The sequence below is a fragment of the Gorilla gorilla genome, chromosome 2, assembly GCF_029281585.2.
Source record: "Gorilla gorilla gorilla isolate KB3781 chromosome 2, NHGRI_mGorGor1-v2.1_pri, whole genome shotgun sequence".
Lineage (NCBI taxonomy): Eukaryota > Metazoa > Chordata > Mammalia > Primates > Hominidae > Gorilla > Gorilla gorilla.
The window spans coordinates 24,462,732-24,485,415 of NC_086017.1; the positions used below are offsets into that span (position 1 = coordinate 24,462,732).

Sequence of the window (22,684 nt, forward strand, 5' to 3'; positions counted from 1 at the left end):
CTCCATAAAGACAGATGAGATGAGGATGTGATGAGTCTCATTTTTCTTCTCTGTAATATGGTGGATAATAGTTCCACTTCTAGGATTCTTGCAAGGATTATATAATATAATCTATGCAAAGAGTCATACGCATGCCCCACATGTACTAAATGCCACTGTTACAATCATTATGATCACTTTCGTCTTGCTGCTGTAACAAATTGCCACAAGTTTGGTGGCTTAAAACAAGACAAACGTATTCTGGTAGAGTTCTGGAAGTCAGAAGTTTGAGATGAGTGTTACAAGACTAAAATCACCGTGTCAGCAATGCTGCATTCCTTCTGGAGACTCTGGAGGAGGGCCCATTTCTTTGCTTTTTCTAGCGGCCTTCTGCATACCTAGGCATGTGGTCCCACTCTCCCTCTTCAAAGCATCTCTGATCTCTGTCTGACTCTGGCCATCCTGTCTACCCCTTATAAGGATGGTTTTGATGATAGGGGATCCACCTGCACAATCCAGGCTAGCTCCCCATCTCAATCGCTTTAATTTCATCATCTCTGCCAATTCTCTTTTGCTATATAAAGGTCACCATATATCCAGATTCTGGGGATTAGAAGGTAGACATCTGGGAGTCGGGGTGAGGGTGATTGGTCTGTCTACCATAATCATTAACATTTTTATCAAGACTAGCTCATTTAACTCATCTAATCCTCACTAAGACCCATTAGGTAAATAAAATTATATCCCTCTTTGGAAACTGAGGCACACGGAAGTTAAGTAACTTGCCCAAGGTCACACAGACAGTTAAATCGTGAAGAGCGATTCCAACCCAGAAAGTCAGCTTTCGAGTTCACGTGTTTTTTTTTTGCTTGTTTGTTTGTTTTTTGAGACTGAGTCTCGCTCTGTTGCCCAGGCTGGGGTGCAATGGCGCGATCTCGACTCACTGCAACCTCCACCTCCCAGGTTCAAGCGATTCTTCTGCCTCAGCCTCCTGAGTAGCTGGGAATACAGGCGCGCACCACCACGCCCGGCTAATTTTTTTTTTTTTCGTATTTTCAGCAGAGACGGGGTTTCACCATGTTGGTCAGGCTGGTCTCAAACTCCTGACCTCCTGATCCACCCGCCTCAGCCTCCCCAAGTGCTGGGATTACAGGCGTGAGCCACCGCGCCCGGCCCAGGAGTTCACGTTCTTAAGAGCTGAAATATGTAAAGTGGCCCATAATAAGCACTACATTAATATTAGCTATTATTCTTGTTATTTCTACTAAGATTAATATAATAATCCTTATGTCGTACGCTCTTTTAAGAACCAACTATTTAACGTGTGAAAAGTGCCAGGCAGCAGGTCCTGGAATTGTAGTTAAGATTCTTCCGGTCCTCCCAATCCACCTTTCCCGAGACGCTCGAGTTCACTTACTCAAGCGTCAGCCTTCCCCAAGATGGCGTTATCTTTGTCCCCAACCCCACATCCGCCCCACCCAATATGGCGTCCATCGCAATCAAAAGCTTTATTCCGCCCTTCTCAAGATGGCGCCCACACCAATCCTTGTTACCTTCCGCCCTCAAGATGACCTTAGCAGTTAGCGTCAACCTCCGCACTCTCTGACCTTTCCAAAATGATGGCGAACGTAATACGCATCACACTCTGACCTTCTCAAGATGGCGTTGAGCTGACAAACTCGCGTCGCAAACTCACGCAAACTCAGTGTCACTATCTAAGACACTTCCGGTTGCGACGGAGGTAGGCTTACGAGGCCTGTGTGGGGTAGAAAGGGTCCTTCCTGGGCCGGGACCCTCTGCCACGACCATGGACCGTAGGAAAAAGCCTTTGGACGTCACGGCCTCCTCGGTGAGTGAGGGTATGAGGTAACTCCACGGGCTCCGGGTTCACCGTGTCTCCATCAGACAAGAATGTCGACCTAGCTTGTTTCTTCACTCGGGTACCCAGAGACCTGACCTCTCCCCTCAAACAGGAACCCCCGAACTGGATTTTCTTCTCGGCGGGGATCCGGTTCAGTTTTCTTACAGGACCCTGAATTGGGCTACTCTCCTCTGACATACGCCCGGGCCAGAACCCTCGGACACGGATCTGAACCTGGTGTCCCGTGGGTTAGGAAACTCCCTGCCTCCCCTCTGCCCTGCCCACAAGGACCTGCACCTCGTCAGCCTTCTCCCTTACAGTCAGGAGGAACCCTAGCTTCTTTTTGCTATGCAGACATATCCTCTTCCTGGTTTCTCCTCCATCCAGGGACCCGCAAAGTCCTCCCAGAACTTTAGAGTGTGACATATTCCGCAGGACCCGAAAGTGTCCAGCGTACCCTCCCTGGAACTAAACAGTTGTTAATGCAGGCATAGGGAGTTGTGAGGTCTGAAAGGATGTAAGCAGATTTATTACATCAGCTACTCTAGAAAGAAAACTTGTTCTAAGTACACATTTTGTGCCAGCACTTTATATGCACTATCTCATTGAATCCTCCCAATGGCTTTAGGAGGTAGGTGCTATTAATATCTCCGTTTTATGGATGATGAAATTGAGGCCCGGAAAGATGAAGTAGCTTTCCCCAGTTTACAGACGGAAATCTTAGTGATAGCCGGGCGCAGTGACTCACGCCTGTAATCCCAACACTTTGGGAGGCTGAGGCGGGCAGATCACCTGAGGTCGGGAGTTTGAGACCAGTCTGACCAACATGGAGAAACCCCGTCTCTACTAAGAGTAAAAAAATTAGCCGGGCGTGGTGGTGCACGCCTGTAATCCCAGCTACTCGGGAAGCTGAGGCAGGAGAATCGTTTGAACCGGGGAGGCGGAGGTTGCGGTGAGCCGAGATCGCGCAATTGCACTCCAACCTGGGCAACAAGAGCGAAACTCCGTCTGGGGGGCGGGGGGCGGAGGGGGAAGAAATCTTAGTGATAGACCCTTTCTCACTCAGTCTAGTTGACTCCAAAGCTGCTGCCTTTCCATCATCAGAGCAAATTGCCCAACCTTTGATTTAATCTTGAATTTACTTCAGAGTATTAGGACACAAAGTGAGTAGGAAGGAAAACATATAGGTGTCCCAATATTTGAGTACTAGTTATTATTGGTAACTATTATTGGTTAAAATTGGTACTAGTTATTACGTTTGTTTGAAGATTAGGAACCAAAAAGCTATAAATATTAAAGCCAACCTATACTGACAGGTTAGCAGTAATTGTAATAAGAATGCTATTTGAGAATTTACATTTTTTTGAGCATCTTTTAAAGTTAATAGACAGTTGTAGACTAGGAAGATATGTGGCTGGAAAATTTGGTGTGGTTAAGTAAGCTTAGAAGAAAAAGTAGAAGTTTTTCATTTGTTTTTAAGAATTTACAGTATTAGGGTCTGCAATGAAACTGCCCTTTGCATTATTAAATGGTTACCTTTTAAATTTATTTCTTCCAAAATGGAAGCTGAACTTAGCCATTTTTATCTTCCTTAACAAATAAAGTGATTTTTTTAAGTATCTGATGATTAAGACAGTGATTAAGTATCTGATTTACAAATGCCCATCCATATAAGCAGCTGTACCTGGACCCATATAAGCAGCTGTACCTGGACCATTAAAAAGGAAACTGTTGTTATATCCTTTTTTGCAGAGTAGGCAGGGGTAATTAATGTAGCTGAGGGAAAGGTACTAATATTCACCCAACTGCCCCACTCCCTATGCCTTGGCCTTCTTTCCTGTTCTTGAACCGTGTGATTCAGCCAAGCTTACGGTTTTTGAAATGGATTAAGTCAAACGTGGAGCTGTTATAATTCACCCAGTCTATTTTATTTCTAGCTGTTGAAATAATGTGTCTTTAAAGGCTCTGCTCTAAGCTTTCTCTGATCACTCTACTCAGAAGGAAATGCTCCGTTATCTGAACTTGTGTGCTACTTTCTTCCACTCTAGAGTCATTTGTTTTATTTTGTTGGTATTATAAATTACTTTCCTTGTTACATTGTAGGCTCTTTGAGGCAGAGTATGTCTAATTCATGTTTATGTTCTGCTCTTCAGCGTTATTTCTACAGCATTTCACTGTAGAAATAAGTTGTGATGATTAAGTGAGTGCAGTGCTAGTCAGAGAGAAGGTGCTTAATAATGCAAGTTTAATCTGAAACTAAAAGATGCAGACTTCATTAATTTATTTTGCTTTATCACTTTCTCCTTGCCTAAGGAAAGCCTCGAGTGTTGAAAGTTAGAGTAAAAATGCATTTGCAGCAGAGGTAGAATGAAACATGACTTAGCTTAATTTGTGTACTGGATTCTTCATTTAAACATTTAGTTACTTAAACATTTAGTTTTTTAGCCATATTTGTCCATTTAGTGGAACTTGAAATATTCCTTTGGAAATTATAATAATTTAGCAATCCAGTCACCTGCAAGAATTTAATATTTTTGTTTACTTACTGCTTGCATTCTAGTTGGTAGATCTTAAGGCTGAACTCTTCCGAAAGCAAGAAGAATTCAAACAAGAAAAACTTCTAAAAGATTCTGGAGTTTTTGGAAAACCAAAAACAACTAACAAGGTAAAAAATAAGATCTAATTATCTCCATTGGTTCCAAACATGGGAGAATTATACCATATTTAAGTGTTTTAAAATTGTCAGTGGTATCTGTACACATAAATGTTAAGGAAAAATCTCTATCTTGTATTTAACATCTGCATGAAATGTTATTAAAATGGAAATTAGTAAGATTATATAAAAGTACATAGTAATGTGCTAATTCTTTAGCACTTCTTTTGGAAAAATGTGGATTGTTTACATTTCATAAACAGATGGAAGGTTATCTGGTTCTATAGGTGTTAGGTATCCAAATAGAGATAAACAATTAGATAATATAGGAATATAGTAGAAAATATCAGGGTGTATAAGAGCTGTGAATTTTTCCAGTTTTATAGATAATAGTGTCTACTATTTGTATTACTAATTCTCTGTAATATGTACATTTTCATTAATCTTGATTTAGGTTGTAATCATTCAGGAGATAAAAGATAGTAGGAAGTGATTCTGCACTCAGGAAGCTCTTTAGGCTGGGCGTGGTTCCCACTCCTCTAATCCCATCTCTTTGGAAGGCTGAGGCAGGCGGATCACTTGACCCCAGGAGTTCGAGACCCGCCTGAGCAACATGGCAAAACCCCATCTCTACAAAAAAAAATTAGTCAGGCATGGTGGTGCGCACCTGTATTCCCAGCTACTTGGGAAGCTGAGGTGGGAGGATCACTTGAGCCCAGGATGTTGAGGCTGCAGTGAGCTGAGATCGCACCACCACACTCCAGCCTGGGTGACAGAGTGAGATCCTGTCTGAAAGAAAAAAAAAAGTTATTTATATAATTGAGGGCTCTTTTTTTAGCTCCTGCTTGCCATGTATAGTCAGTATCTTTGTAGGACACAGCTTATCTAGTTATCTCCATTGATTCATAAGAACTCATGGTCTCCTTTGTTTTTTTTTTCCTGATGCACAAGTAGAGATTTTTTGGCAATCATGTGGTTCTGTTTTGTCTTCTAAAATTATTCTCCAGAAACCAAGTATCTGGAGCAAACAGAATGTAGGCGTTTCAAATCGAGCTGAGAAGGATGCTGAACAGAAGATTGAAGAACAGAAGACTTTAGACAAAGCAAGGTAAAGTTATAAGCTCTGGTAAATATAGTTAGCTTTGAGGCTACCCAGGCAGAGAAATGGAAGTTCAAATTTTGTCCTTTTTGATTTACAAATTTTATTTTTAACATCCTTCTAGCCCAATGCTCTAAGTACTCTAAAAATAATATAATTTGCAGATATATCTGTAGTATTATAAAAAGGTAAAACATAGTCACAGTTTATAAGATGAAACATTCTTGCTGTCAGCCTTTGTTAGACACTAAGATTATCAATACATTTTTAAGAAGTTTTCCCATGGTGTGGGCTAGGTGGGATGACATTAGAATTTAGAAACCCTAAATTTCCCCCCTACCTTTTATTTTGAAAAACTTCAAGGGTACATAGAACATTCTAATATTCTTCACCTAAATTCCCCAGTTAACATCTTGTCACATGTGCTTTCCCTCTCTCTTTCTCACACACACACACGCGTGTGTAGAGAGACTTTAAGCTTCATACTTTCCCTATAAATCGTTCAGCCTATATCTTCTGAGAACAAGGACATTTTCCTACATAACCACAATACCGCTATCATACCCAAGAAATTTAACACTGATAAATTAGTATTATCTATTTTGTGGTCCGTATTCAGATTTCACCAGTTATCCCAGTACAATTATGTACTTTATAGATTTAAAAAAAAAAATCCGGGATTCAAAGATTACCCATTGTTTGTAGTTGTCAAATCTGTTTAGTCTTCTTTAATCTAGAACTGTTCCCTTGCCTTTTGGTTGTCTGTTATGCCATTAACGTTTTTGAAGGGTCCAGGCCAGTTACTTCTGCAGTGTCCCACAACCAATTAGAGTCGTATGAAATGTTTTTGGTAAGAATACTATGTGGGCAGTGGTGTGTCCTTCCCATTGAATCACATCAGGAGGCTCATAAGGTCAGTTTGAGTCGTTATTGGTGTTGATAGGTCTGATTACTTGGTTAAGGTATATATGCTTGGTTTCACCGCTGTAAAGGTGCCTCCCCAATTTGTAATTAATAGTAATCTGAAGTGGGAAATTTGGAGACTGTGTGAATATCCTCTTCAACTTGTTTCCATGCAGTGATTTGTTATCATTGATGAATCTTGATAGTTATCAGTTATCACATTGCTGGTTTCAGAATGATGATTTTTCTAATTCTGTCATTCCATCTTTATTATTTTTCTAAAGAAAAGGCAGCATCACCCTCAGAGAGAATCCCAAGTTTCAATGTTTGGCATGACTGCTACATGTGCTTTTGGATACATGGAATAATAAAATTCTGTGGTCCCAAACAGTAGTTGCCAAGGTTGCTCAGCAATCTTGGGTCTGAAGATAGAAGGCAGAATATTAGCCCATTTGGGGACTTTTTCTTAGCATTTGACCTGTCCCCAACAGACCTCAGGCTTTACTTAAAGATATGATCAGTTTTGAGACATTTCCCACTCTTGGACATATTCTCAGAATTTTAATTTTGTCCAAAGTTACCATGATCTTTTATTATTTTGCTCTGTGTATCAAGAGTTTTTCTTGGCACTTTGCTGTGCTTTTTCTATGCAGTAACTTTTATGAAGCACTTTGGTTTTGCTGTGTTGTGGGAGTCAAGACAACTGCAGGATGTCTGCCTCCCTCCAGAGCTCAGAACACGCAAGCACAGTCCCAGGCTTTTTTGAGGTAGAAGGCCTTGGGCAGGTTAGTTATCTGTTAAGACTCTTTCTTTATCTATGAAGTGAGGTGGTTAATACTTAGGTTATGAAGTCCTTTAGGGAATTAAAGGAGATAAATAGTGTCTGGCACTTAGAGGTTGCAGGCAGTGTCCCTGCTCTCATGCTCTGAATTCTATCTTTCTACATGCTCTGAATTCCATCTTTCTAATTCAACAGAAGAAATTGTTCTTTAAAGTCACTAGTGACATCCTCATCCACTAAATCCAGCGGCCGTTTCCCTGACACCTTCCTTGATCTCGATTATCCATTTGTAGTCTGTTCCTAACCCCTGAAAACTGTTGCTACACTGCACCAAGTTTCATATGCTTTCTCACGTGCTCTCGTCCCTGCCTGTCTCTGTCTCTATTTTGCACCATTCTCTATTTTGCTCAGCAACCTCTGCTCTACTGGTCTCTCTTTCTTGAAAATGTCAAGCTCATTCTCACTTAATCTTTCCTTTTTCTGACCTGCCTCCCCTGCCCCCAGATCCTCCTGTGGTTGGCTGCTTCTTGCTGTGCAAGCCATGGCTCCGTTTTCATGTTCAGAGAGGTTTCCCCTGACTGCCCTCTCTCAGTTAGTGTCCTGCCCACTCACTCTAACCTGACGCTTGTTGCTTTGTGTTCTGTTTGACTTCTAAATTTTTTCTAGTTTTCTTTTCATTAAAACAGTAAGATCCTCTGATGACCAGCTAGTTACAGTAAGAGCCCTCCAAAATAGGGGTCTTAGAAGCCTGATATGAGTGAGCCGGTCCACCATGCACTGCATTACTGCATGTCAAGGGGCCTCTCTGCTGGCATGTGTTTGTTCCCCTCACAGCTCTTCTCACAGTCTCAGGTCCTCCTTTTCATTGATTTCTTTATTGTCCTTCTCCATCTCTAGAATGGGAACTCCCAGGAAGCTGGGACTTTTTCTTGTTCCTGTGAGTCCTCAGTGCCTAAAACAGTGCTTGGCAGGTAGGAGGTATGCAATAAGTACTTGGTGAATGGATGTGTAAAATAAAAGAGGAATGTTTCTGACATTGTGATTAAGAGTGATCATTCACAAGAGAACTCGCAGATCATTCACAAGAGAACTCTTTGGGGCTTCTCTTTACCATCATTAAGTATTTCCAGAATAAAGAATTGCTTACCCTCTCATGGTCTGTACCACTGAAAAATACATGTCATCAGAATACTGTGAGCAGAGAGGCTGCTTTGTTGGAATGTTGATATTTGTTTTAAGTTGGCAGTTAAATTAAGTTGTTGGATTCTTAATTCAGTTGATCCACTTATTCATTCATCAAATATTGATTGAGAACCTACTGTGTGCCAAGTGTTATTTTAGGCCCTGGGACCAAGTAATAAATAAGAGGACACAGGCCATGCACTCACGGAGCTTCTGTTTTCCTTGGCAGAGCAGACATGGGGCAGGGTGGTCTGAGGGTCTCCTCAGGATGGTGTGGTCTGTGCTGGTTGTGGTTGTCTTGACAGGCTGGGCCTCATGGGCAGATGGTACCTGTCAGGCAGGGAGTGTGGGGGCAACCGGGATGAACAGTTATAAGACCATTTCTAATACTTGTATTTTTTTTTCTCCTAGGGAAAAATTGGAAGAAAAAGCCAAATTATATGAAAAAATGACTAAAGGAGACTTTATAGGTAAATAAAATTTGTTATTTCTACTTCATTTTCTATAATGCATACAGCCCTTTGATATTACATTACTTGTTAAAATAACTAGGAGTAGAGAGAAAATTTAGACGTCAAAATTTTACTTGCCATGGCTGCACAGAGACAAGAAAATCAGCAATAATTTACCAATTGTCTAGTGGGTGCCTGGCAGCATGTTAGGTGCCTGGAAGGGACAAACAAGTACTGGAAGCCAGATCCTCTGTCTCTGCCCTCAAGGCAGGGTCATCTGGTGGAGGAAAATGACACAGAACAAAGCAAAGTTAGGGAACAATGTCTGAGTAGGCCGCAATTACCTACAATTACAGCTGTGCTAAAACAGGGTGGGTTGGGCTGGGTGGAACTGTGGTTCTGTTAGGTGCTAGAGTTATGTTTCTTCTTTCCCTATTTTCCCTCTATTTTCTATTTTTTTTCTGTGTTGTGCTTATAATTGCTTTAAATCTGTTTGGGTGTAGTGGCTTACGCTTGCAATTCCAGCACTTTGGGAGGCCAAAGCGGGCAGATCACCTGATGGCAGGAGTTTGAGACCAGCCCGGGCAACATAGTGAGACTCTTGTCTCTACAAAAAGTAATTTAAAAATTAGCTGGACATGGTAGTTCATGCCTATAGTCCCATTATTTAGGAGCCTGAGGCTTGAGCTCAGGACTTTGAGATTACAGTGAGCTGTTGATCATGCCACTGCATCCTGGGTGCAGCAAGCTATGATCCAGCCTGGGTGACAGAGTGTGACCCTGTCTCTAAAAAAAGAAAAAAAAACTCCCTTTTCTCATATCCCCCAGAAAAAACCCAATCCATAATTAGACAACAGTAGAAGAGATTTTATGAGGCAGGGAAAGTGAATATGTAATCAGGGAAGTCTTTTGGGAGAAGTTGGGCTTAGCTTTGGCAAGCTGGAGAAAGGGATCCTGCAGGGGTAGATTGGTAAGCAGACCAGCTGAGGAGGGCAGGGCCAGAGGTCAACAGAGTCACCTAGCCTAGCATGGCTGGGGCCCAGGTACAGTAGGAGAGAGGCCAGGCTGGTCCTAGGTCCCTGACCGCTTCTTCCCAGACAGCAGGGGCACTTTCCCTGTATAGCAGGAGCCTGGCACAGGAAGGTCAGACACTCAACAAAGCTAGGTACTGTGGGAGAGGTTTTGCCTTCTTCCTGAAGGGGCAGCAGGATGGCTGCCTACCAGGAGGCTTCACTAGCCTATGGCCTTATAACTCAGACATTTCCTCTCCATTTCAGGTATTTCGTGGTTTTAAAAAATAAGTTTATTTCAGGCTAGGCGTGGTGGCTCATGCCTGTAATACCAGCATTTTGGGAGGCCGAGGCGGGTGGATCACAAGGTCAGGAGTTTGAGACCAGCCCAGCCAACATGGCGAAACCCTATCTCTACTAAAAATACAAAAATTTGCCAGGCGTGGTGGCAGGCACCTGTAGTCCCAGCTACTCAGGACGCTGAGGCAGGAGAATCACTTGAACCCGCGAGGCGGAGGTTGCAGTGAGCCAAGATAGTGCCACTGCACTCTAGCCTGGGCGACGGAGTGAGACTCAGACTCAAAAAAAAAAAAAAAAGATTATTTTATTAAAGTCTTTTCTCTTTTGATTCAAACTTTACTTATATTGTTAATATAGAAATCAGGTCCAAAGGAGTGTGAGGGTAGAGACCTGATTTTGTCAAAGCCAGCAAGCCTACCTCCTGATAGATATGTCAGACCTGCAAGTTTGGGCAAGTTATATTTTGGAGCCTCAGTTTTTCTTCACCCTAAGGTGGGGAAAACACCACCCCTGGTAATAGGGAGCTTAATGTGGGTTCAATATAGCTTAATCTCTGTCATCAGAGAAAAAGACTCAAATGACTGTGTCCTAAATCCAGCATAATGAAACTTTAGGTATACATTATTTGTGCTACATGAGCTATCCTGGGTTAAATTAGGTAAGTCACGGATTGTTGTTTAACTTTCAGTGTGTGTTTTAGCTCCTCGAGTGGACCATAAGCCCTGCAGGCAGAGGGTGTCTTGCATATCTGTATATGCCCTGCAGGGCCTGGCTCTATGCCTTGCCTGGAATTGGTGTTCATTGGCTTGACAAGAACTCAGATGACTTCTTTTACCTGTATTATGACCTTTAAAACACTTACCATACCACAGCAGTATAATCAGGGTTAGTGATCCAGCCCACATGGTGAGACAGATACATAACGCCTAAAGCAAGAAGTTCTGCTGTCCTGATCTGGTGACACGGAAAATGCAGTTTTGCTTCCGTATGATGTAATTGGTTGGATGAGTTGCATAAAATCAGACTGTTGTGTTATCTTAAAATGACATTCTAAGATGGTTTGGCTCACTCAGGTAGTGTATTGATGAGGCAACAGAAAACTTTAGGCTTTTTCAAGATTTTTTTGTGTAGTATATGTCAGTTCCCAAGGTAGCTGTGTGTCTTTGTAAACATTTGGGGAGTGGAGGCATTGGCTGATGAGCTGTCAGGGGTGATGGGGCCACCAGGCAATGAGTGTGACTGCTTCTTGTCAATTCCATGTGTGATTTTCCTTTTTGATGTCTGAAAACTGATTTTTATGTCCTAGATGAAGAAGTAGAGGATATGTACCTTGTGGATTTCACACAGAAGATCATAGACAAGCGCAAAGAAACGGAGGCATCTGGTGCCCATAGAGATTCTCAAAAGGCAGGAGAAAGGGACGACGATGAGGAAAACCTTCCTGAGGGAGAGATCCCTCCTCCCCAAGACCCCAGTGAAGAATGGTTGGTAACATCATGGATTAGCTCAGAGGAACATCCTCAGACTTGAGCTGACATTTTGGGAGTGATTTTGTTGGGTTGTTATCAAGCCATTTCTCTTTATTCTTCCTGGGTGTTCTTTTGAGACTTCCCTTTAAGTTAGGTTGGATTAGGTTATTATAGTTGTAAAAACAGTAGCTCAAATGAAGACATAATTACAATAATTACATATAATTACAAATACTGAATGGGCTTCTGCTGTGTGCCCAGCTCTGTGCCAGGCCCAAGGAAACCCAGTGCCTGGCAGACTTGGCTTGCCTGGCTCACTAACGTGAAACAGTGCGGGCAGAGTGCCTTCCTTTTGTACCTGTGCTGCTGCCTTACCCGTGTTCTCGTTCTGACATGGTAGAGAGCTGTTATCTAGGAGAAGGAAGCTGGCAGAGGTGGCACAGTGTGTTTTACTCCGCCTGTGACATTGTTTGGCACTGTGGTGTGGACTCGTGGGCCTTGGATGGTTCCATCTGCACCTTTTACTGGCTGTATGATCTTAATCAGGTTCCTCAGTCTTTGAGGCTCAGGATCTTCCATTATAAAATAGAGATTATAATGCCTCATTCCCATGGCCCTTTGCTTTAACACCCCCCCCCCCCCCCCCTTCAAGAAGTAAGTGTTCCGGGCTACACAAGAAAGTGCAGCCTGTGGAGTATAAGCAGGCATTTTGTAAACCTTTATTATTGACATTTTCCTGAATTTTGCCTATATGTAGATGAATGATAGAAGAACCAAACTCGTCTTTTCCTTAAGGAGACTTTGTATCAATAAGTAGAGAGACCAGAATGGGAATTCTGTTACAATGATTTTTTTCTACCTAAGATATTATTGTTTGGAAACTGTTCAGCAGTGCTTGAAATTGCTGAGAGCTGTACTGATGCTCTGACAATTTCCTGGGAACCCATCCTCTTGCCTTTGGGATCCTTCTTATCCTCCTTTCAAGGCTCAAATATCCTCCTCGTGGTGGGCATTTGTTAGGAACTGCTCAGGACTCTTTGTAGCAGGCGTTCATCTTTTGTCAGCCTTTGGCCTTGTGGGCAGTCATTGATGAGCTGAAGAGAGCAGTCCCAGCTACTGTGGATGGCAGAGAAACTGCATCTTCATTCTACTGAGGGCATCCATGTTAGTTTAGAAATAACATTCTCATTGGGATAAAACAGGTATCTTATTACCTACTTTCTTAAAAACTTAGATCTAAATAGTTTGATACCATTTGGAACAGGTATCAGCCTGCAAGCTATAAGGAACCAAAAGAGAAGAACATGCAGTCTCTTCTTTTGGTGTCTTTCTTCATCATTTCTTTCTTTCTTTTTTATTTATTTGTTTTTGAGGCAGGGTCTCCACACTCCGTCACCCAGGTGGGAGTGCAGTGGCATGATCATGGCTCATCATAGCCTCGACCTCCTGGGCTGAAGGAATCCTCCTGCCTCAGTTTTTAATTTTTTTTGTAGAAACGAGGTCTCACTATGTTGCCTAGGCTCTTCTTGAACTCCTGGGCTTGAGCAATCCTCCTGCCTGGTGCTGGTATTACAGGCGTGAGCCACCATGCCTGGCCTATCATTTCTAATGTCTAAGTGATTGCTCCCTCATCTGAAGTCAGGTAGCACTTAATATACTTCCTGCTCTTCGGGTATTACCTTTTATTTATTATTGACACATACTAGGCCTCATTATCAGAAAAAGATTTTAGCAAACTTTTGGTAGTCTTTACGTACCCAGTGTTGTTAATAAGCGTTTCATGGGTGTGTGCCTTAACTTCCCCAGACCCTTGGAAGATGGCATGACTGTTAGCCCTCTTGTATTACTCTCCTTGCCTGAGGAAAGCTTTGTTTGCCTGCAGGGGTTGCTCAGTGAGTGATTGCTGATTAGATGGAGCCGTGGCTGACTACTGTCTTGCCACTTCTATTTAATGAGATCTGTACGTTTTGGAGGCCTTCTCCAGAAACAGAATGGTCTATGATTGCTTTTCATAGCAGAAATCTCATCTCCTTTGAAAGGTCTAATGTCTTTTTAAAAATTTTTGCTTATTAATGCCTGTGTGATTACAAGCAATTTGCTAGTGATTTGAAGAGTTTGGAGGGCAATTGAAGGTGTCACATGCCACCATATGGTGAAGGAAGACGCTCTGCAAGCAGTTCTGACACATTTTTTTGTTTTTAAATTAAGCTCCAGAATTGTAATTGCTTGTAAAATCCTTTTGATAGTTAAATTCCAGGTGGTAGAAAATCTTTCCGTAAAGATACTGTAAATAATTACACAGACCATCTGGCTAGATGGTTTTCTTCCCCCATCCATTTGGGGGGAAAAAAAAGGAAGAAAGAAACTGCTTGCTGCAGTTGGAGGTTTTATTTCTTGTGATAATCAGCTTCAGTACTAGAGTAAACACTCAGTTTTTAAATCACAACTAACAATTGAAATCAGCATTGCTTGAGAGGAAAAAAAATTGCTAACAAAAGCAAAGCCACATACCTGCTGAATCTGACCTTGAATTGGTCTGCCAGCTAGTACTTATTGGACCTTACTGTGTATTCGGTACCCTGCTAAAGGCTCTAGGAGGTTCTCTGCCCATAATTTAAAAGGTAAAATATCTGTTGCGTCATAATACAAATGAGATGTTTTTCATGAACATCTGTCCGTATTTTCCATTGTAGGAAGTCAGAATATTTCACTTTGCCTTGCTATCTGCCTGGCTTAGCTGTCTGACCACTGTCTAGTTTGAGCAAAGATGAGGAGAGAGGTATGGTGTTTGGCTTCCCCCTAATTAAGAAGAGTCCAACTCTGAAAAATACTGTGCATTTCTTACATTACGAGATTGCTAATACATTGGGTAGAATTATACCAATTAGAGGAAATAAGAGAAAGAATAAAAGGTCAGACTTGAAGACTGTGAGGAAATGAGCAAGTTGAGAATCTCAGGCACAAGGCAAAGTTATTAAGATACTGATAAAATGTCTGGAATTGTCTCAACTAGATTAAAGTAAGTTCGTAGATGCTGCAGCAAAATTCCGTGTGGGTGATTTATCTGTGAGATCAAAGGCATAAATGATCAAAATTATTATTAACAGTTTCTAAAACTAATATTTAATAAGGGGCACAATGAGCTTATTGTGTGTCAGCTTTAAAAAGCATATTCCTATCAGTGGTAGTGGTCTCTGAGGTTGGGGGCTCTTCTTGGTAGTGAGGCCTATCTTCCCCCTTCACTGTTCACCTACTCCCTGACTTAGGTGAACAAGTGTACAAGTCCTTCTTCACATCTTTTTGCTTTCATTTCAGGGTGGATTACGTGGACTCCTTGGGGCGTTCCCGGCGCTGTATGAGAAAGGATTTGCCAGATCTGCTGGAGATGGATAAAAATCTTCAGGGGAGACTGTAAGTGTGTGTGGTATACAGAGCTCTGCCAAGGTCTGAAATGCAGCCACAGGGATTGTTTGGTGAGGGGAGGCTGTTTTATAATTAATGATCTCTGTTGCTCCAGTAAGGAGATATTGATTGATTGATTGATTGAAGCACTTTTTAGTGGTTAGCATGCACATACACACATAATCCACACTTGGGGAACAACCTGACTGGTGGATGAGTAGAGCTGTCTCTTTTACTTGGAAGGATGTCTGACTACAGAGTAACAGAATAAGCCCAAACCAAACCAGCAAACCAGCCTTTGTGGAGAAAAGTGGTTTGAGAATATACACTTGATTATCCCACAAACAAGTGGCTCCAGGGAGAGAACTTATTCACTTTTTCTTTATGTATTGTTGCATTTTTGAAGTAAGGGCCTTATAACTAGATTTTTCAACAGGGCCTAAGACCTAAGAGATAACTCTAAAACGTAAGACCTAAGAGGTAACTCTAAAACATAAGAGCTAAGAGATAAATCTGAAACATCCAGGGGAATAAATTCCTCTTACCATAGGAACTTTTATGTGAAAAGTGTTGGGAGAAACTCCACCTTGTCCAAGTCCTGCAGGTTTAGGCATCCAGCAGGTAGCCTTTGGCTTGGCATAAGAAAGGGAGAATGGAGGCCAGGTGCGGTGGCTCACGCCTGTAATCCCAGCACTTTGGGAGGCCAAGGCGGGCAGATCACAAGGTCAGGAGTTCGAGACCATCCTGGCTAACATGGTGAAACCCCGTCTCTACTGAAAATACAAAAAAAAAAAAAAAAATTAGCCGGGCGTGGTTGCGGCCGCCTGTAGTCCCAGCTACTCAGGAGGCTGAGGCAGGAGAATGGTGTGAACCCAGGAGGCAGAGCCTGCAGTGAACCAAGATGACGCCGCTGCACTCCAGCCTGGGCTACAGAGCGAGACTCCGTCTCAAAAAAAAAAAAAAAAAAAAAAAGAAAGGGAGAATGGAAACCTTGAGCCTCTCAGGGCCCAGCCATCTGCAAGGACAGGAGACACCACTCAGGCCACAGTGTTAAGCAGTTTTCATGTCCCCAGATGAGAGACCATCCACAGGAGGAGACCCAGAGTTCCTCCTCCCTGCCTGGGCCACCTCCCGTCTGGTCAGCCCAGGACCTGGGTGGAAGGAAAGTTTTTTGTCTTGAGTGCTCAGGCAAGATTCCGTCACGCTAAGGTAACAAGTCTGGTGCTTGAGTAAGAAGGGTGAAGGCTGGCCGGGCGCAGTGGCTCACGCCTGTAATCCCAGCACTTTGGGAGGCCAAGGCAGGCGGATCACCTGAGATCAGGAGTTCAAAACCAGCCTAGCCAACATGGTGAAACCCTGTCTCTACTAAAAATACAAAAATTAGCCGGATGTGGTGGTGGGTGCCTGTAATCCCAGCTACTCGGGAGGCTGAGGCAGGAGAATCTCTTTAACCTGGAAGCGGAGGTTGCAGTGAGCCAAGATCGTGCTACTGCACTCCAGCCTGGCCGACAGAGCAAGACTAGTCTCAAAAAAAAAAAAGGCGAAGGCTGTTTTATTGATTTTCCAGCAGTCTTGTGGGTCAGAAGCCTCTGTAGTTCCCTTTCTTTATCAAATAGTGTTACTTATCCATGATGCAACTGACTGTACTTAAACACTGATATCTCAGTCCTTATCTGAAGATAGTTTTTGCTCTGTTTTCCTGCTAGTTTTATTAGTCCTGCTAATGAAAAAACCCTATTATCTGAAGATATGAGAAAAGAACTTCAGCGCCAGCAGTGGGAGGAAGAAGAAAGAGAGGCTCTGAAGAGGCCCATGGGGCCCGTACATTATGAAGACATTCGGGAAAATGGTATGACTATTTTCTTGCAGCTTTGCAAATCTTATTTTTAACCTTAAACTGATGGCAAACATAAAGGGAAGTATTCATAAAGCAGTAGCTTTTACATGGAAATTAAAGATCCTGCTTTGGAAATAGAAAATATCTCCTTTGTTCACTTCATAGCCTTAAAATACTCACATTTGGGAATATCTTCCTGACAGAGGGTCTGGTAATCCAAGGGATTGTTCCCTGAGAGAAGTGGAGACAGCCCGTGGCTGAAAGCAAACGAACCCTTGTTATGCTTCCCTTGGCAAACAGGACGAAAACTTGGTTTAACTTTTGTGTTTCTTTGGTTTTTTGTTTCTTCGCTTAGCTGTTTTCTTTTTCTTTTTAAAACTTGTGCCAAATATCACTGTGTTTCTTTTTGCTTTGGTAGGAAATGTGGCTTGAGTGTAGTTGAATGATCAGGACAGTCTGATCTTTTGGGTAATTTGTACTTCTTTCAGAGGCCCGGCAACTTGGTGTTGGGTATTTTGCCTTTGCCCGAGACAAAGAGTTGAGAAACAAGCAGATGAAAACCTTAGAGATGCTGCGTGAACAGGTACAGATAAATCCCAAGTGACTGTGAGGAAAGATGTGAGCGCTTGGTTTCTTGCTTGACCATACTGCAGAAAAATCTAGTAAATTAGTTAGAAATTAAAGTTGATATTCAGAATTGCATAAAGGTAGTTGCCATACTATTTTTGTGTTTCAAATTTTATAACTGCTCACAAGTAACCTGTGTAACTTTGATGTTTTAAATCTGGTCCCAAATGTGGTACTTTTGGGGTGGCTTGGATGGGAAAATAGAAAGTTACTTAAGGGATTAAGGTGTAGGACGGAATGGGTTGGTTTTCTTGAGTGTTAAGGCTTGCAAGATGCTCTGTGAACTCTTATGAAACTTTGTAAGACATCGGAGGGTTCATAGGAGAGTACTTCATAGAGCTTCATTGTAAGGATCTCAAGGACAGCTTCTTAGAGGTGGCCTGAAGATCAATTAACTAGTCTATTTTTAGAAGAAAATTTCATCTTTTTGAACAGGAATATTGCAAATTTGGCTTCAAGCAAATAATTTTCTGATTTTCTGTTCAGACAACAGATCAGAGAACAAAACGAGAAAACATAAAGGAAAAGCGAAAGGCTATCTTAGAGGCAAGACTTGCCAAACTTCGACAAAAAAAGATGAAAAAATCAAAAGAAGGTGGAACAGAAGAAGAAAATAGAGGTATATCATGGCTATGTTGCTGAACTTCAAAAGGGAAAATTTTATTTCCATTGATGTCTTGCTAATAGGGCTGGCAATGTGAAAATTAGCCATTTAGTTTTATATTTAAGCAAACAGTATACCTTTGAGGTACTGGCAGGAGCAATTTTTATAACCAAAGTGATGCAGAATGACATTCAATATTTTTAGGCTATAGATGAAGATATGAAGCAACAATACATTGTGTTGCATCTTAGAATGGCATAGTCTTGTAATTGAGACTAAGTAAAGAGATATTTTAAGATAAAGTTTAGCTTTGCATATATATGTTTTAGACTTAAATTTTTTGCTATTGGTTATTTTATATATATATTTAAATAAATTTATATTCATAAAGTTACATAGTAAAAGAATTTAGAAATATGAATATCGACAGCTTGCCAAAGCTTACCAAAGAACTGTGCTCCAGAAGTTGGTGATGTGGAACTTGGAGCACGGTTCCCCTTGGAAACACTATTAAATGCTATGTCAGACTAGCTTATTGCATGAGTTGTGGTAGTATAGGCTAACTTGCCATCAATCTAGAGACTCCTACATAGAATGGCTCAAACAAAATAGAGATCTGTTTCTCTACTTAACAACTTGGAGGTAGGTGGGTGAGTGGGTATCCAGGGCATGTGAGTAGCTCTGCCCTAGATGGTCATCTAGTCCCAGGCTTCCTCCAGTCTTGCTGTTTCTGCCATTTCCTAGAGTATTTTTCTCTTCTGCACAGTCAAAGCTTGCTCCCCTGCTCACCTGTTCATGATCCAGCCTAGGGGTAGGCAGGGAGACTGGGAAGGGGAGCCACCTTCCTTTTTAGAGATGTGAGTGGGAAGTTACATACAACCTATGCATTTACATCCTGCTGGCCAGAGCTCAGTCCTGTGGGCCACACCTCACTGTAGGAGAAGCTGGGAAATGGCCTCTCCAGCAAGGTGGCCACATGCTCAGCTGAAACTGGGGGGCGTTCTGTTACCCAAAGGAAAAGGAGGAGTGTGGGTATGAAGGGACATATAGCTCTCCAGCTCTCACAAAGCTTATGTGAAGCCATGGGCCATTTCCTAATGTCTGAACAAAACAGACCAGAAACATTTAGGAATTTGAAAAACATCTCTTTAGTTTCAGATAAATGCTCGCTCTATAACATGTTAAGCTATGCAGATTGTTTCTCAAATTTTGCTCCATCTCCTGAACATCTGTCATGTCCAGAAAATGTGAAGCTCCACCACAGTGTTTTTTAAAAATCCATTTTTCTTTTACATTTTAAAAATGTGACCAAAATTGAACAGCCTACACCAGACCCCAGCTCTTCATCCCCTTGGCTCTGCTTGCTTCGCCTGAGATTGTGATGTTAGTTGAGTGATTTGGGGATTTCTGGTCCTGCAATTGCCAGTTTGGAGAAGCAGAGAGGCATAGTGAGGGGCACAGAGACTAAAATCCATCCAGCCCAGCCCAGGACTCCAGCCCGTATCACTTTCTACCTGTGTACCATTTCTGAGCTTAATTTTCCCCCTCTATAAAATGGGGATAACATGGAAATATTGAATTTATTAGGATTGTTACAAGAATTAAATGACCTGTTATATACAAAAGACTTAATCCACTGCCTGGGACATGTTAGGTACTTCATAAATACTGATGGTTACTTTTACTTTCAGGATTAGCATGTTCTGTATTTTTAAAAATAGCTTTAGGCTTTATTATAACAGTGTCTTATTCTTTTACAAAAAATAGATGGAGATGTTATTGGGCCTTTGCCACTGGAGCCAGAGGCTGTGCCAACCCCACGTCCTGCTGCCCAGAGTAGCAAAGTAGAAGTCATTGTCCAGGAGAGGAAGGACACCAAGCCTGGAGTGCCACACATCCGGGAGTGGGACCGTGGAAAAGGTAAGGGAGGTGGGCTCTGAGGTGTAAGAACTCTCCAGTGAATGGAAAATGGTTTTTTTTCCAGAAGCACTTGGGGTAAGTTTTAACTTTGTGCTGCCTTGTGTGGTTTTACAGCTTTGGAATACCATTTCTCAGGACCTGCCTTTAAAGTATTATGAAAGTTTGGTGTTCTCATATGCTCTGTTTTTAGCAGCCTCTTTTATGTTCAGTTGAAAATGGTCTACATGCCAGTGTACTAACCTGGATTCACACATGGTTCCATTGGGGAATTTCCCTGGACATTTTTTCTGTAAATTCTCCAGAGTGTCCACAGCAGCCTCTCTTTGGAAGACTATGGTTTATGCCTCTTTGAAAAAGATCATTTCAGTAGAACATTAGCCCATGCTGTCTGAGCTGATAAGATCCAAAGCTAAAGTAAGAGAAATGCAAGAATCACTGTTAGAAATAGAGATGAAATACCAGACAAGGTTGGACAGGTCCCTTTTGTGTCTTCCAAAACTCAATAAAGGACAAAATTTGTATTTTGATATGAAATACCTACAATGTCATGTCAAGCAGATAATTTGTCTGTATTTCTCTTTTTCTGTATTTCCCCATCTAGAGATAGTCACTCCCTTTTCTTAGCCTGGTCTTTTATACTTGTTGTAGGTATTACTTATACCTTGTAATATAGTTTTGCTGTTGCCATTCTTATTCTTTGGATAATTTGTGGTGGCTTTTAAGAAATATATGAAACAATTAGATAATAGTAACAATAAATTCAACTGATTCGTTAATCAGTTCTAATAACTTTCTTTCTTATTTTTACCAGAATTTTCCTTTGGATACTGGTCGAAGAGGCAGTCAGATCTCCGGGCTGAGAGAGATCCTGAGTTTGCCCCACCGTCAGATTACTTTGTGGGTCAGAAGAGAACTGGTTTTTCCAGCAGCCAGGCATGGAGCAGACCTGGGCCAGCACAGAGTGACCCAGGGCAGTGCCCTGACCAGAGCCACGGACCTAGCCCTGAACATACGTCACCTACTCCTGCCCCCAACAACCCACCACAAGCCCCCACAGTTACTTTCAAAACTCTGGATGACATGATTTCCTATTACAAACAAGTGACATGATCTTTCAAAGCGCGCTGACTTGGGTTTGTACTTTGACAGTGCCTTTCTCTCCCAGAGAGGGAGAAATAACTTTAGGAACTGAATTGTACCTTTGTCCTGTCCTTTCCCTAGGAGGCACAGACTTCAGGTTGGATTTGTCAGCAAGGAGGAAAGTTATGGAAACTTTGGCCACTTGGCTGTTCATTTTATTCTAGGTGGGATAGGGACATACCTACCTGGATTTACATGTGAACTGCGATAGAATAGAAGTATTTATTCTGTAAAATTTGACACTGAGATGTGCTTATAACCCTGTATCATATCTACTCCCACGACTTACTCATATTTAAGGGTTCTTTTCCATTCCTTTTGCAAATCCTAGCATGCAGGTGTCTTTATTCCAAGGGTTCAGCTTCCAGATCAGCCGATGGACCATAGGTCAGGAGGAATTTCTCCCTGTCAAGCAGTGGAAAACTGCATGGGAGGCAAAATGCTCTGTTCTCCAAGAGGACCCGGAAGTAATCACATAGGAAATGATAAGGAAGACCAGGAGGAGCTCTTCGTAGTCCAGAAAGGTAGAAGTGGGAGTTGTTTACTTAATTTTACTGTCATACCATGCTATTACCTACACTCCTGTGTGCAGTGGGCATTCAGTAAATGTGTGTTGAAGGACTGTGACGTGCGTGGAGGCTGCTGGACCTGGTCAGAGACTGATGTGCCTTAGCGGCAATGGTTAGAGCTTTTCAGTGCATCCCACCTCCCTGTCACCCCCATGCTTGGCTTCCTCACATTCAGGAGCCTGACTTGGATCAGACTTGGGGCTGCACAGTGGAGCAGGTGGGTTCCCATGTCATTAGTAATAAGGAGAGGGCTGGGGGTGGGCAGGGCTCCAGAAAGTCAGCAGCGTGCCTGGGCACCCACCCCATCCTCTACCTGCCACACCTCAGAGGGTTCCTACAGCTGCAGACAAGCAGTTGAGAGTTGATGACCAGGCCCATAGGGCTCCCACGGCTGGTTCCCAGGCCAGTGAGTGCTGTGAGAATACAGTAGCACAAGTCCTTGTTCTCTGAAGAGTGGGAAGGAGAGGAGTGAGTGAAGTAGCTTGTCCCCTGCGGGTCCTCTGCGATGGCATTGTCTCTGTTCCCGCACTGCTGCAGTGTGGAAGGGGGTGCCCCATCCTCATTACAGATGACACACTGGAGTGTGGAGGGGTCGATGACTTGTGCAGGGTCATATGGTACCTAAGGGGCAGATCTCAGACTTAAACACAATTGATGTCTAACCCCTAGACAGTCTTTTTAGTGCCCTCTGCTCTCAGTCTTGTTGCCCTAGTATCAAGCAATCTTAGACAAACATCCTGAATTCTTACAAAGTTACCTCTAAACTCCGAGGATAAAGTTGCCGGTCCTTTTAATGGTCAGCCTAATCATTCTGTCAGCCTAATCGGGTAATTGCTTTTTTTAATAAATACACATAAAACCCAACTAACCCAGCTGCCTTTTTTGCAGAAATTGAC

The 22,684-nt window shown here is 42.4% G+C and overlaps 1 protein-coding gene across 1 annotated transcript; it reads left to right on the top strand.

Moving 5' to 3' along the window:
* Nucleotides 1-1,574: 1,574 nt before the first annotated feature.
* Nucleotides 1,575-22,652, top strand: CCDC174 (coiled-coil domain containing 174). Its single transcript, XM_004033667.3, has 11 exons — nucleotides 1,575-1,828; nucleotides 4,401-4,505; nucleotides 5,501-5,601; nucleotides 8,870-8,928; nucleotides 11,527-11,704; nucleotides 15,005-15,100; nucleotides 16,798-16,940; nucleotides 17,417-17,511; nucleotides 18,042-18,174; nucleotides 19,927-20,079; nucleotides 20,891-22,652. Exons 1-11 carry the CDS (start codon nucleotides 1,787-1,789, stop codon nucleotides 21,187-21,189), a joined length of 1,404 nt encoding a protein of 467 aa, XP_004033715.1. The 5' UTR covers nucleotides 1,575-1,786; the 3' UTR covers nucleotides 21,190-22,652.
* The last annotated feature ends 32 nt before the right edge of the window (nucleotides 22,653-22,684 follow it).

Coding starts and splice junctions, on each gene's coding strand:
- CCDC174 (XM_004033667.3), top strand. CDS start 1,787: ATGGACCGTAGGAAAAAGCCTTTGGACGTCACGGCCTCCTCG. Junction 4,506..5,500: donor AACCAAAAACAACTAACAAG/GTAAAAAATAAG, acceptor ATTATTCTCCAG/AAACCAAGTATCTGGAGCAA. Junction 16,941..17,416: donor TGAAGACATTCGGGAAAATG/GTATGACTATTT, acceptor TACTTCTTTCAG/AGGCCCGGCAACTTGGTGTT.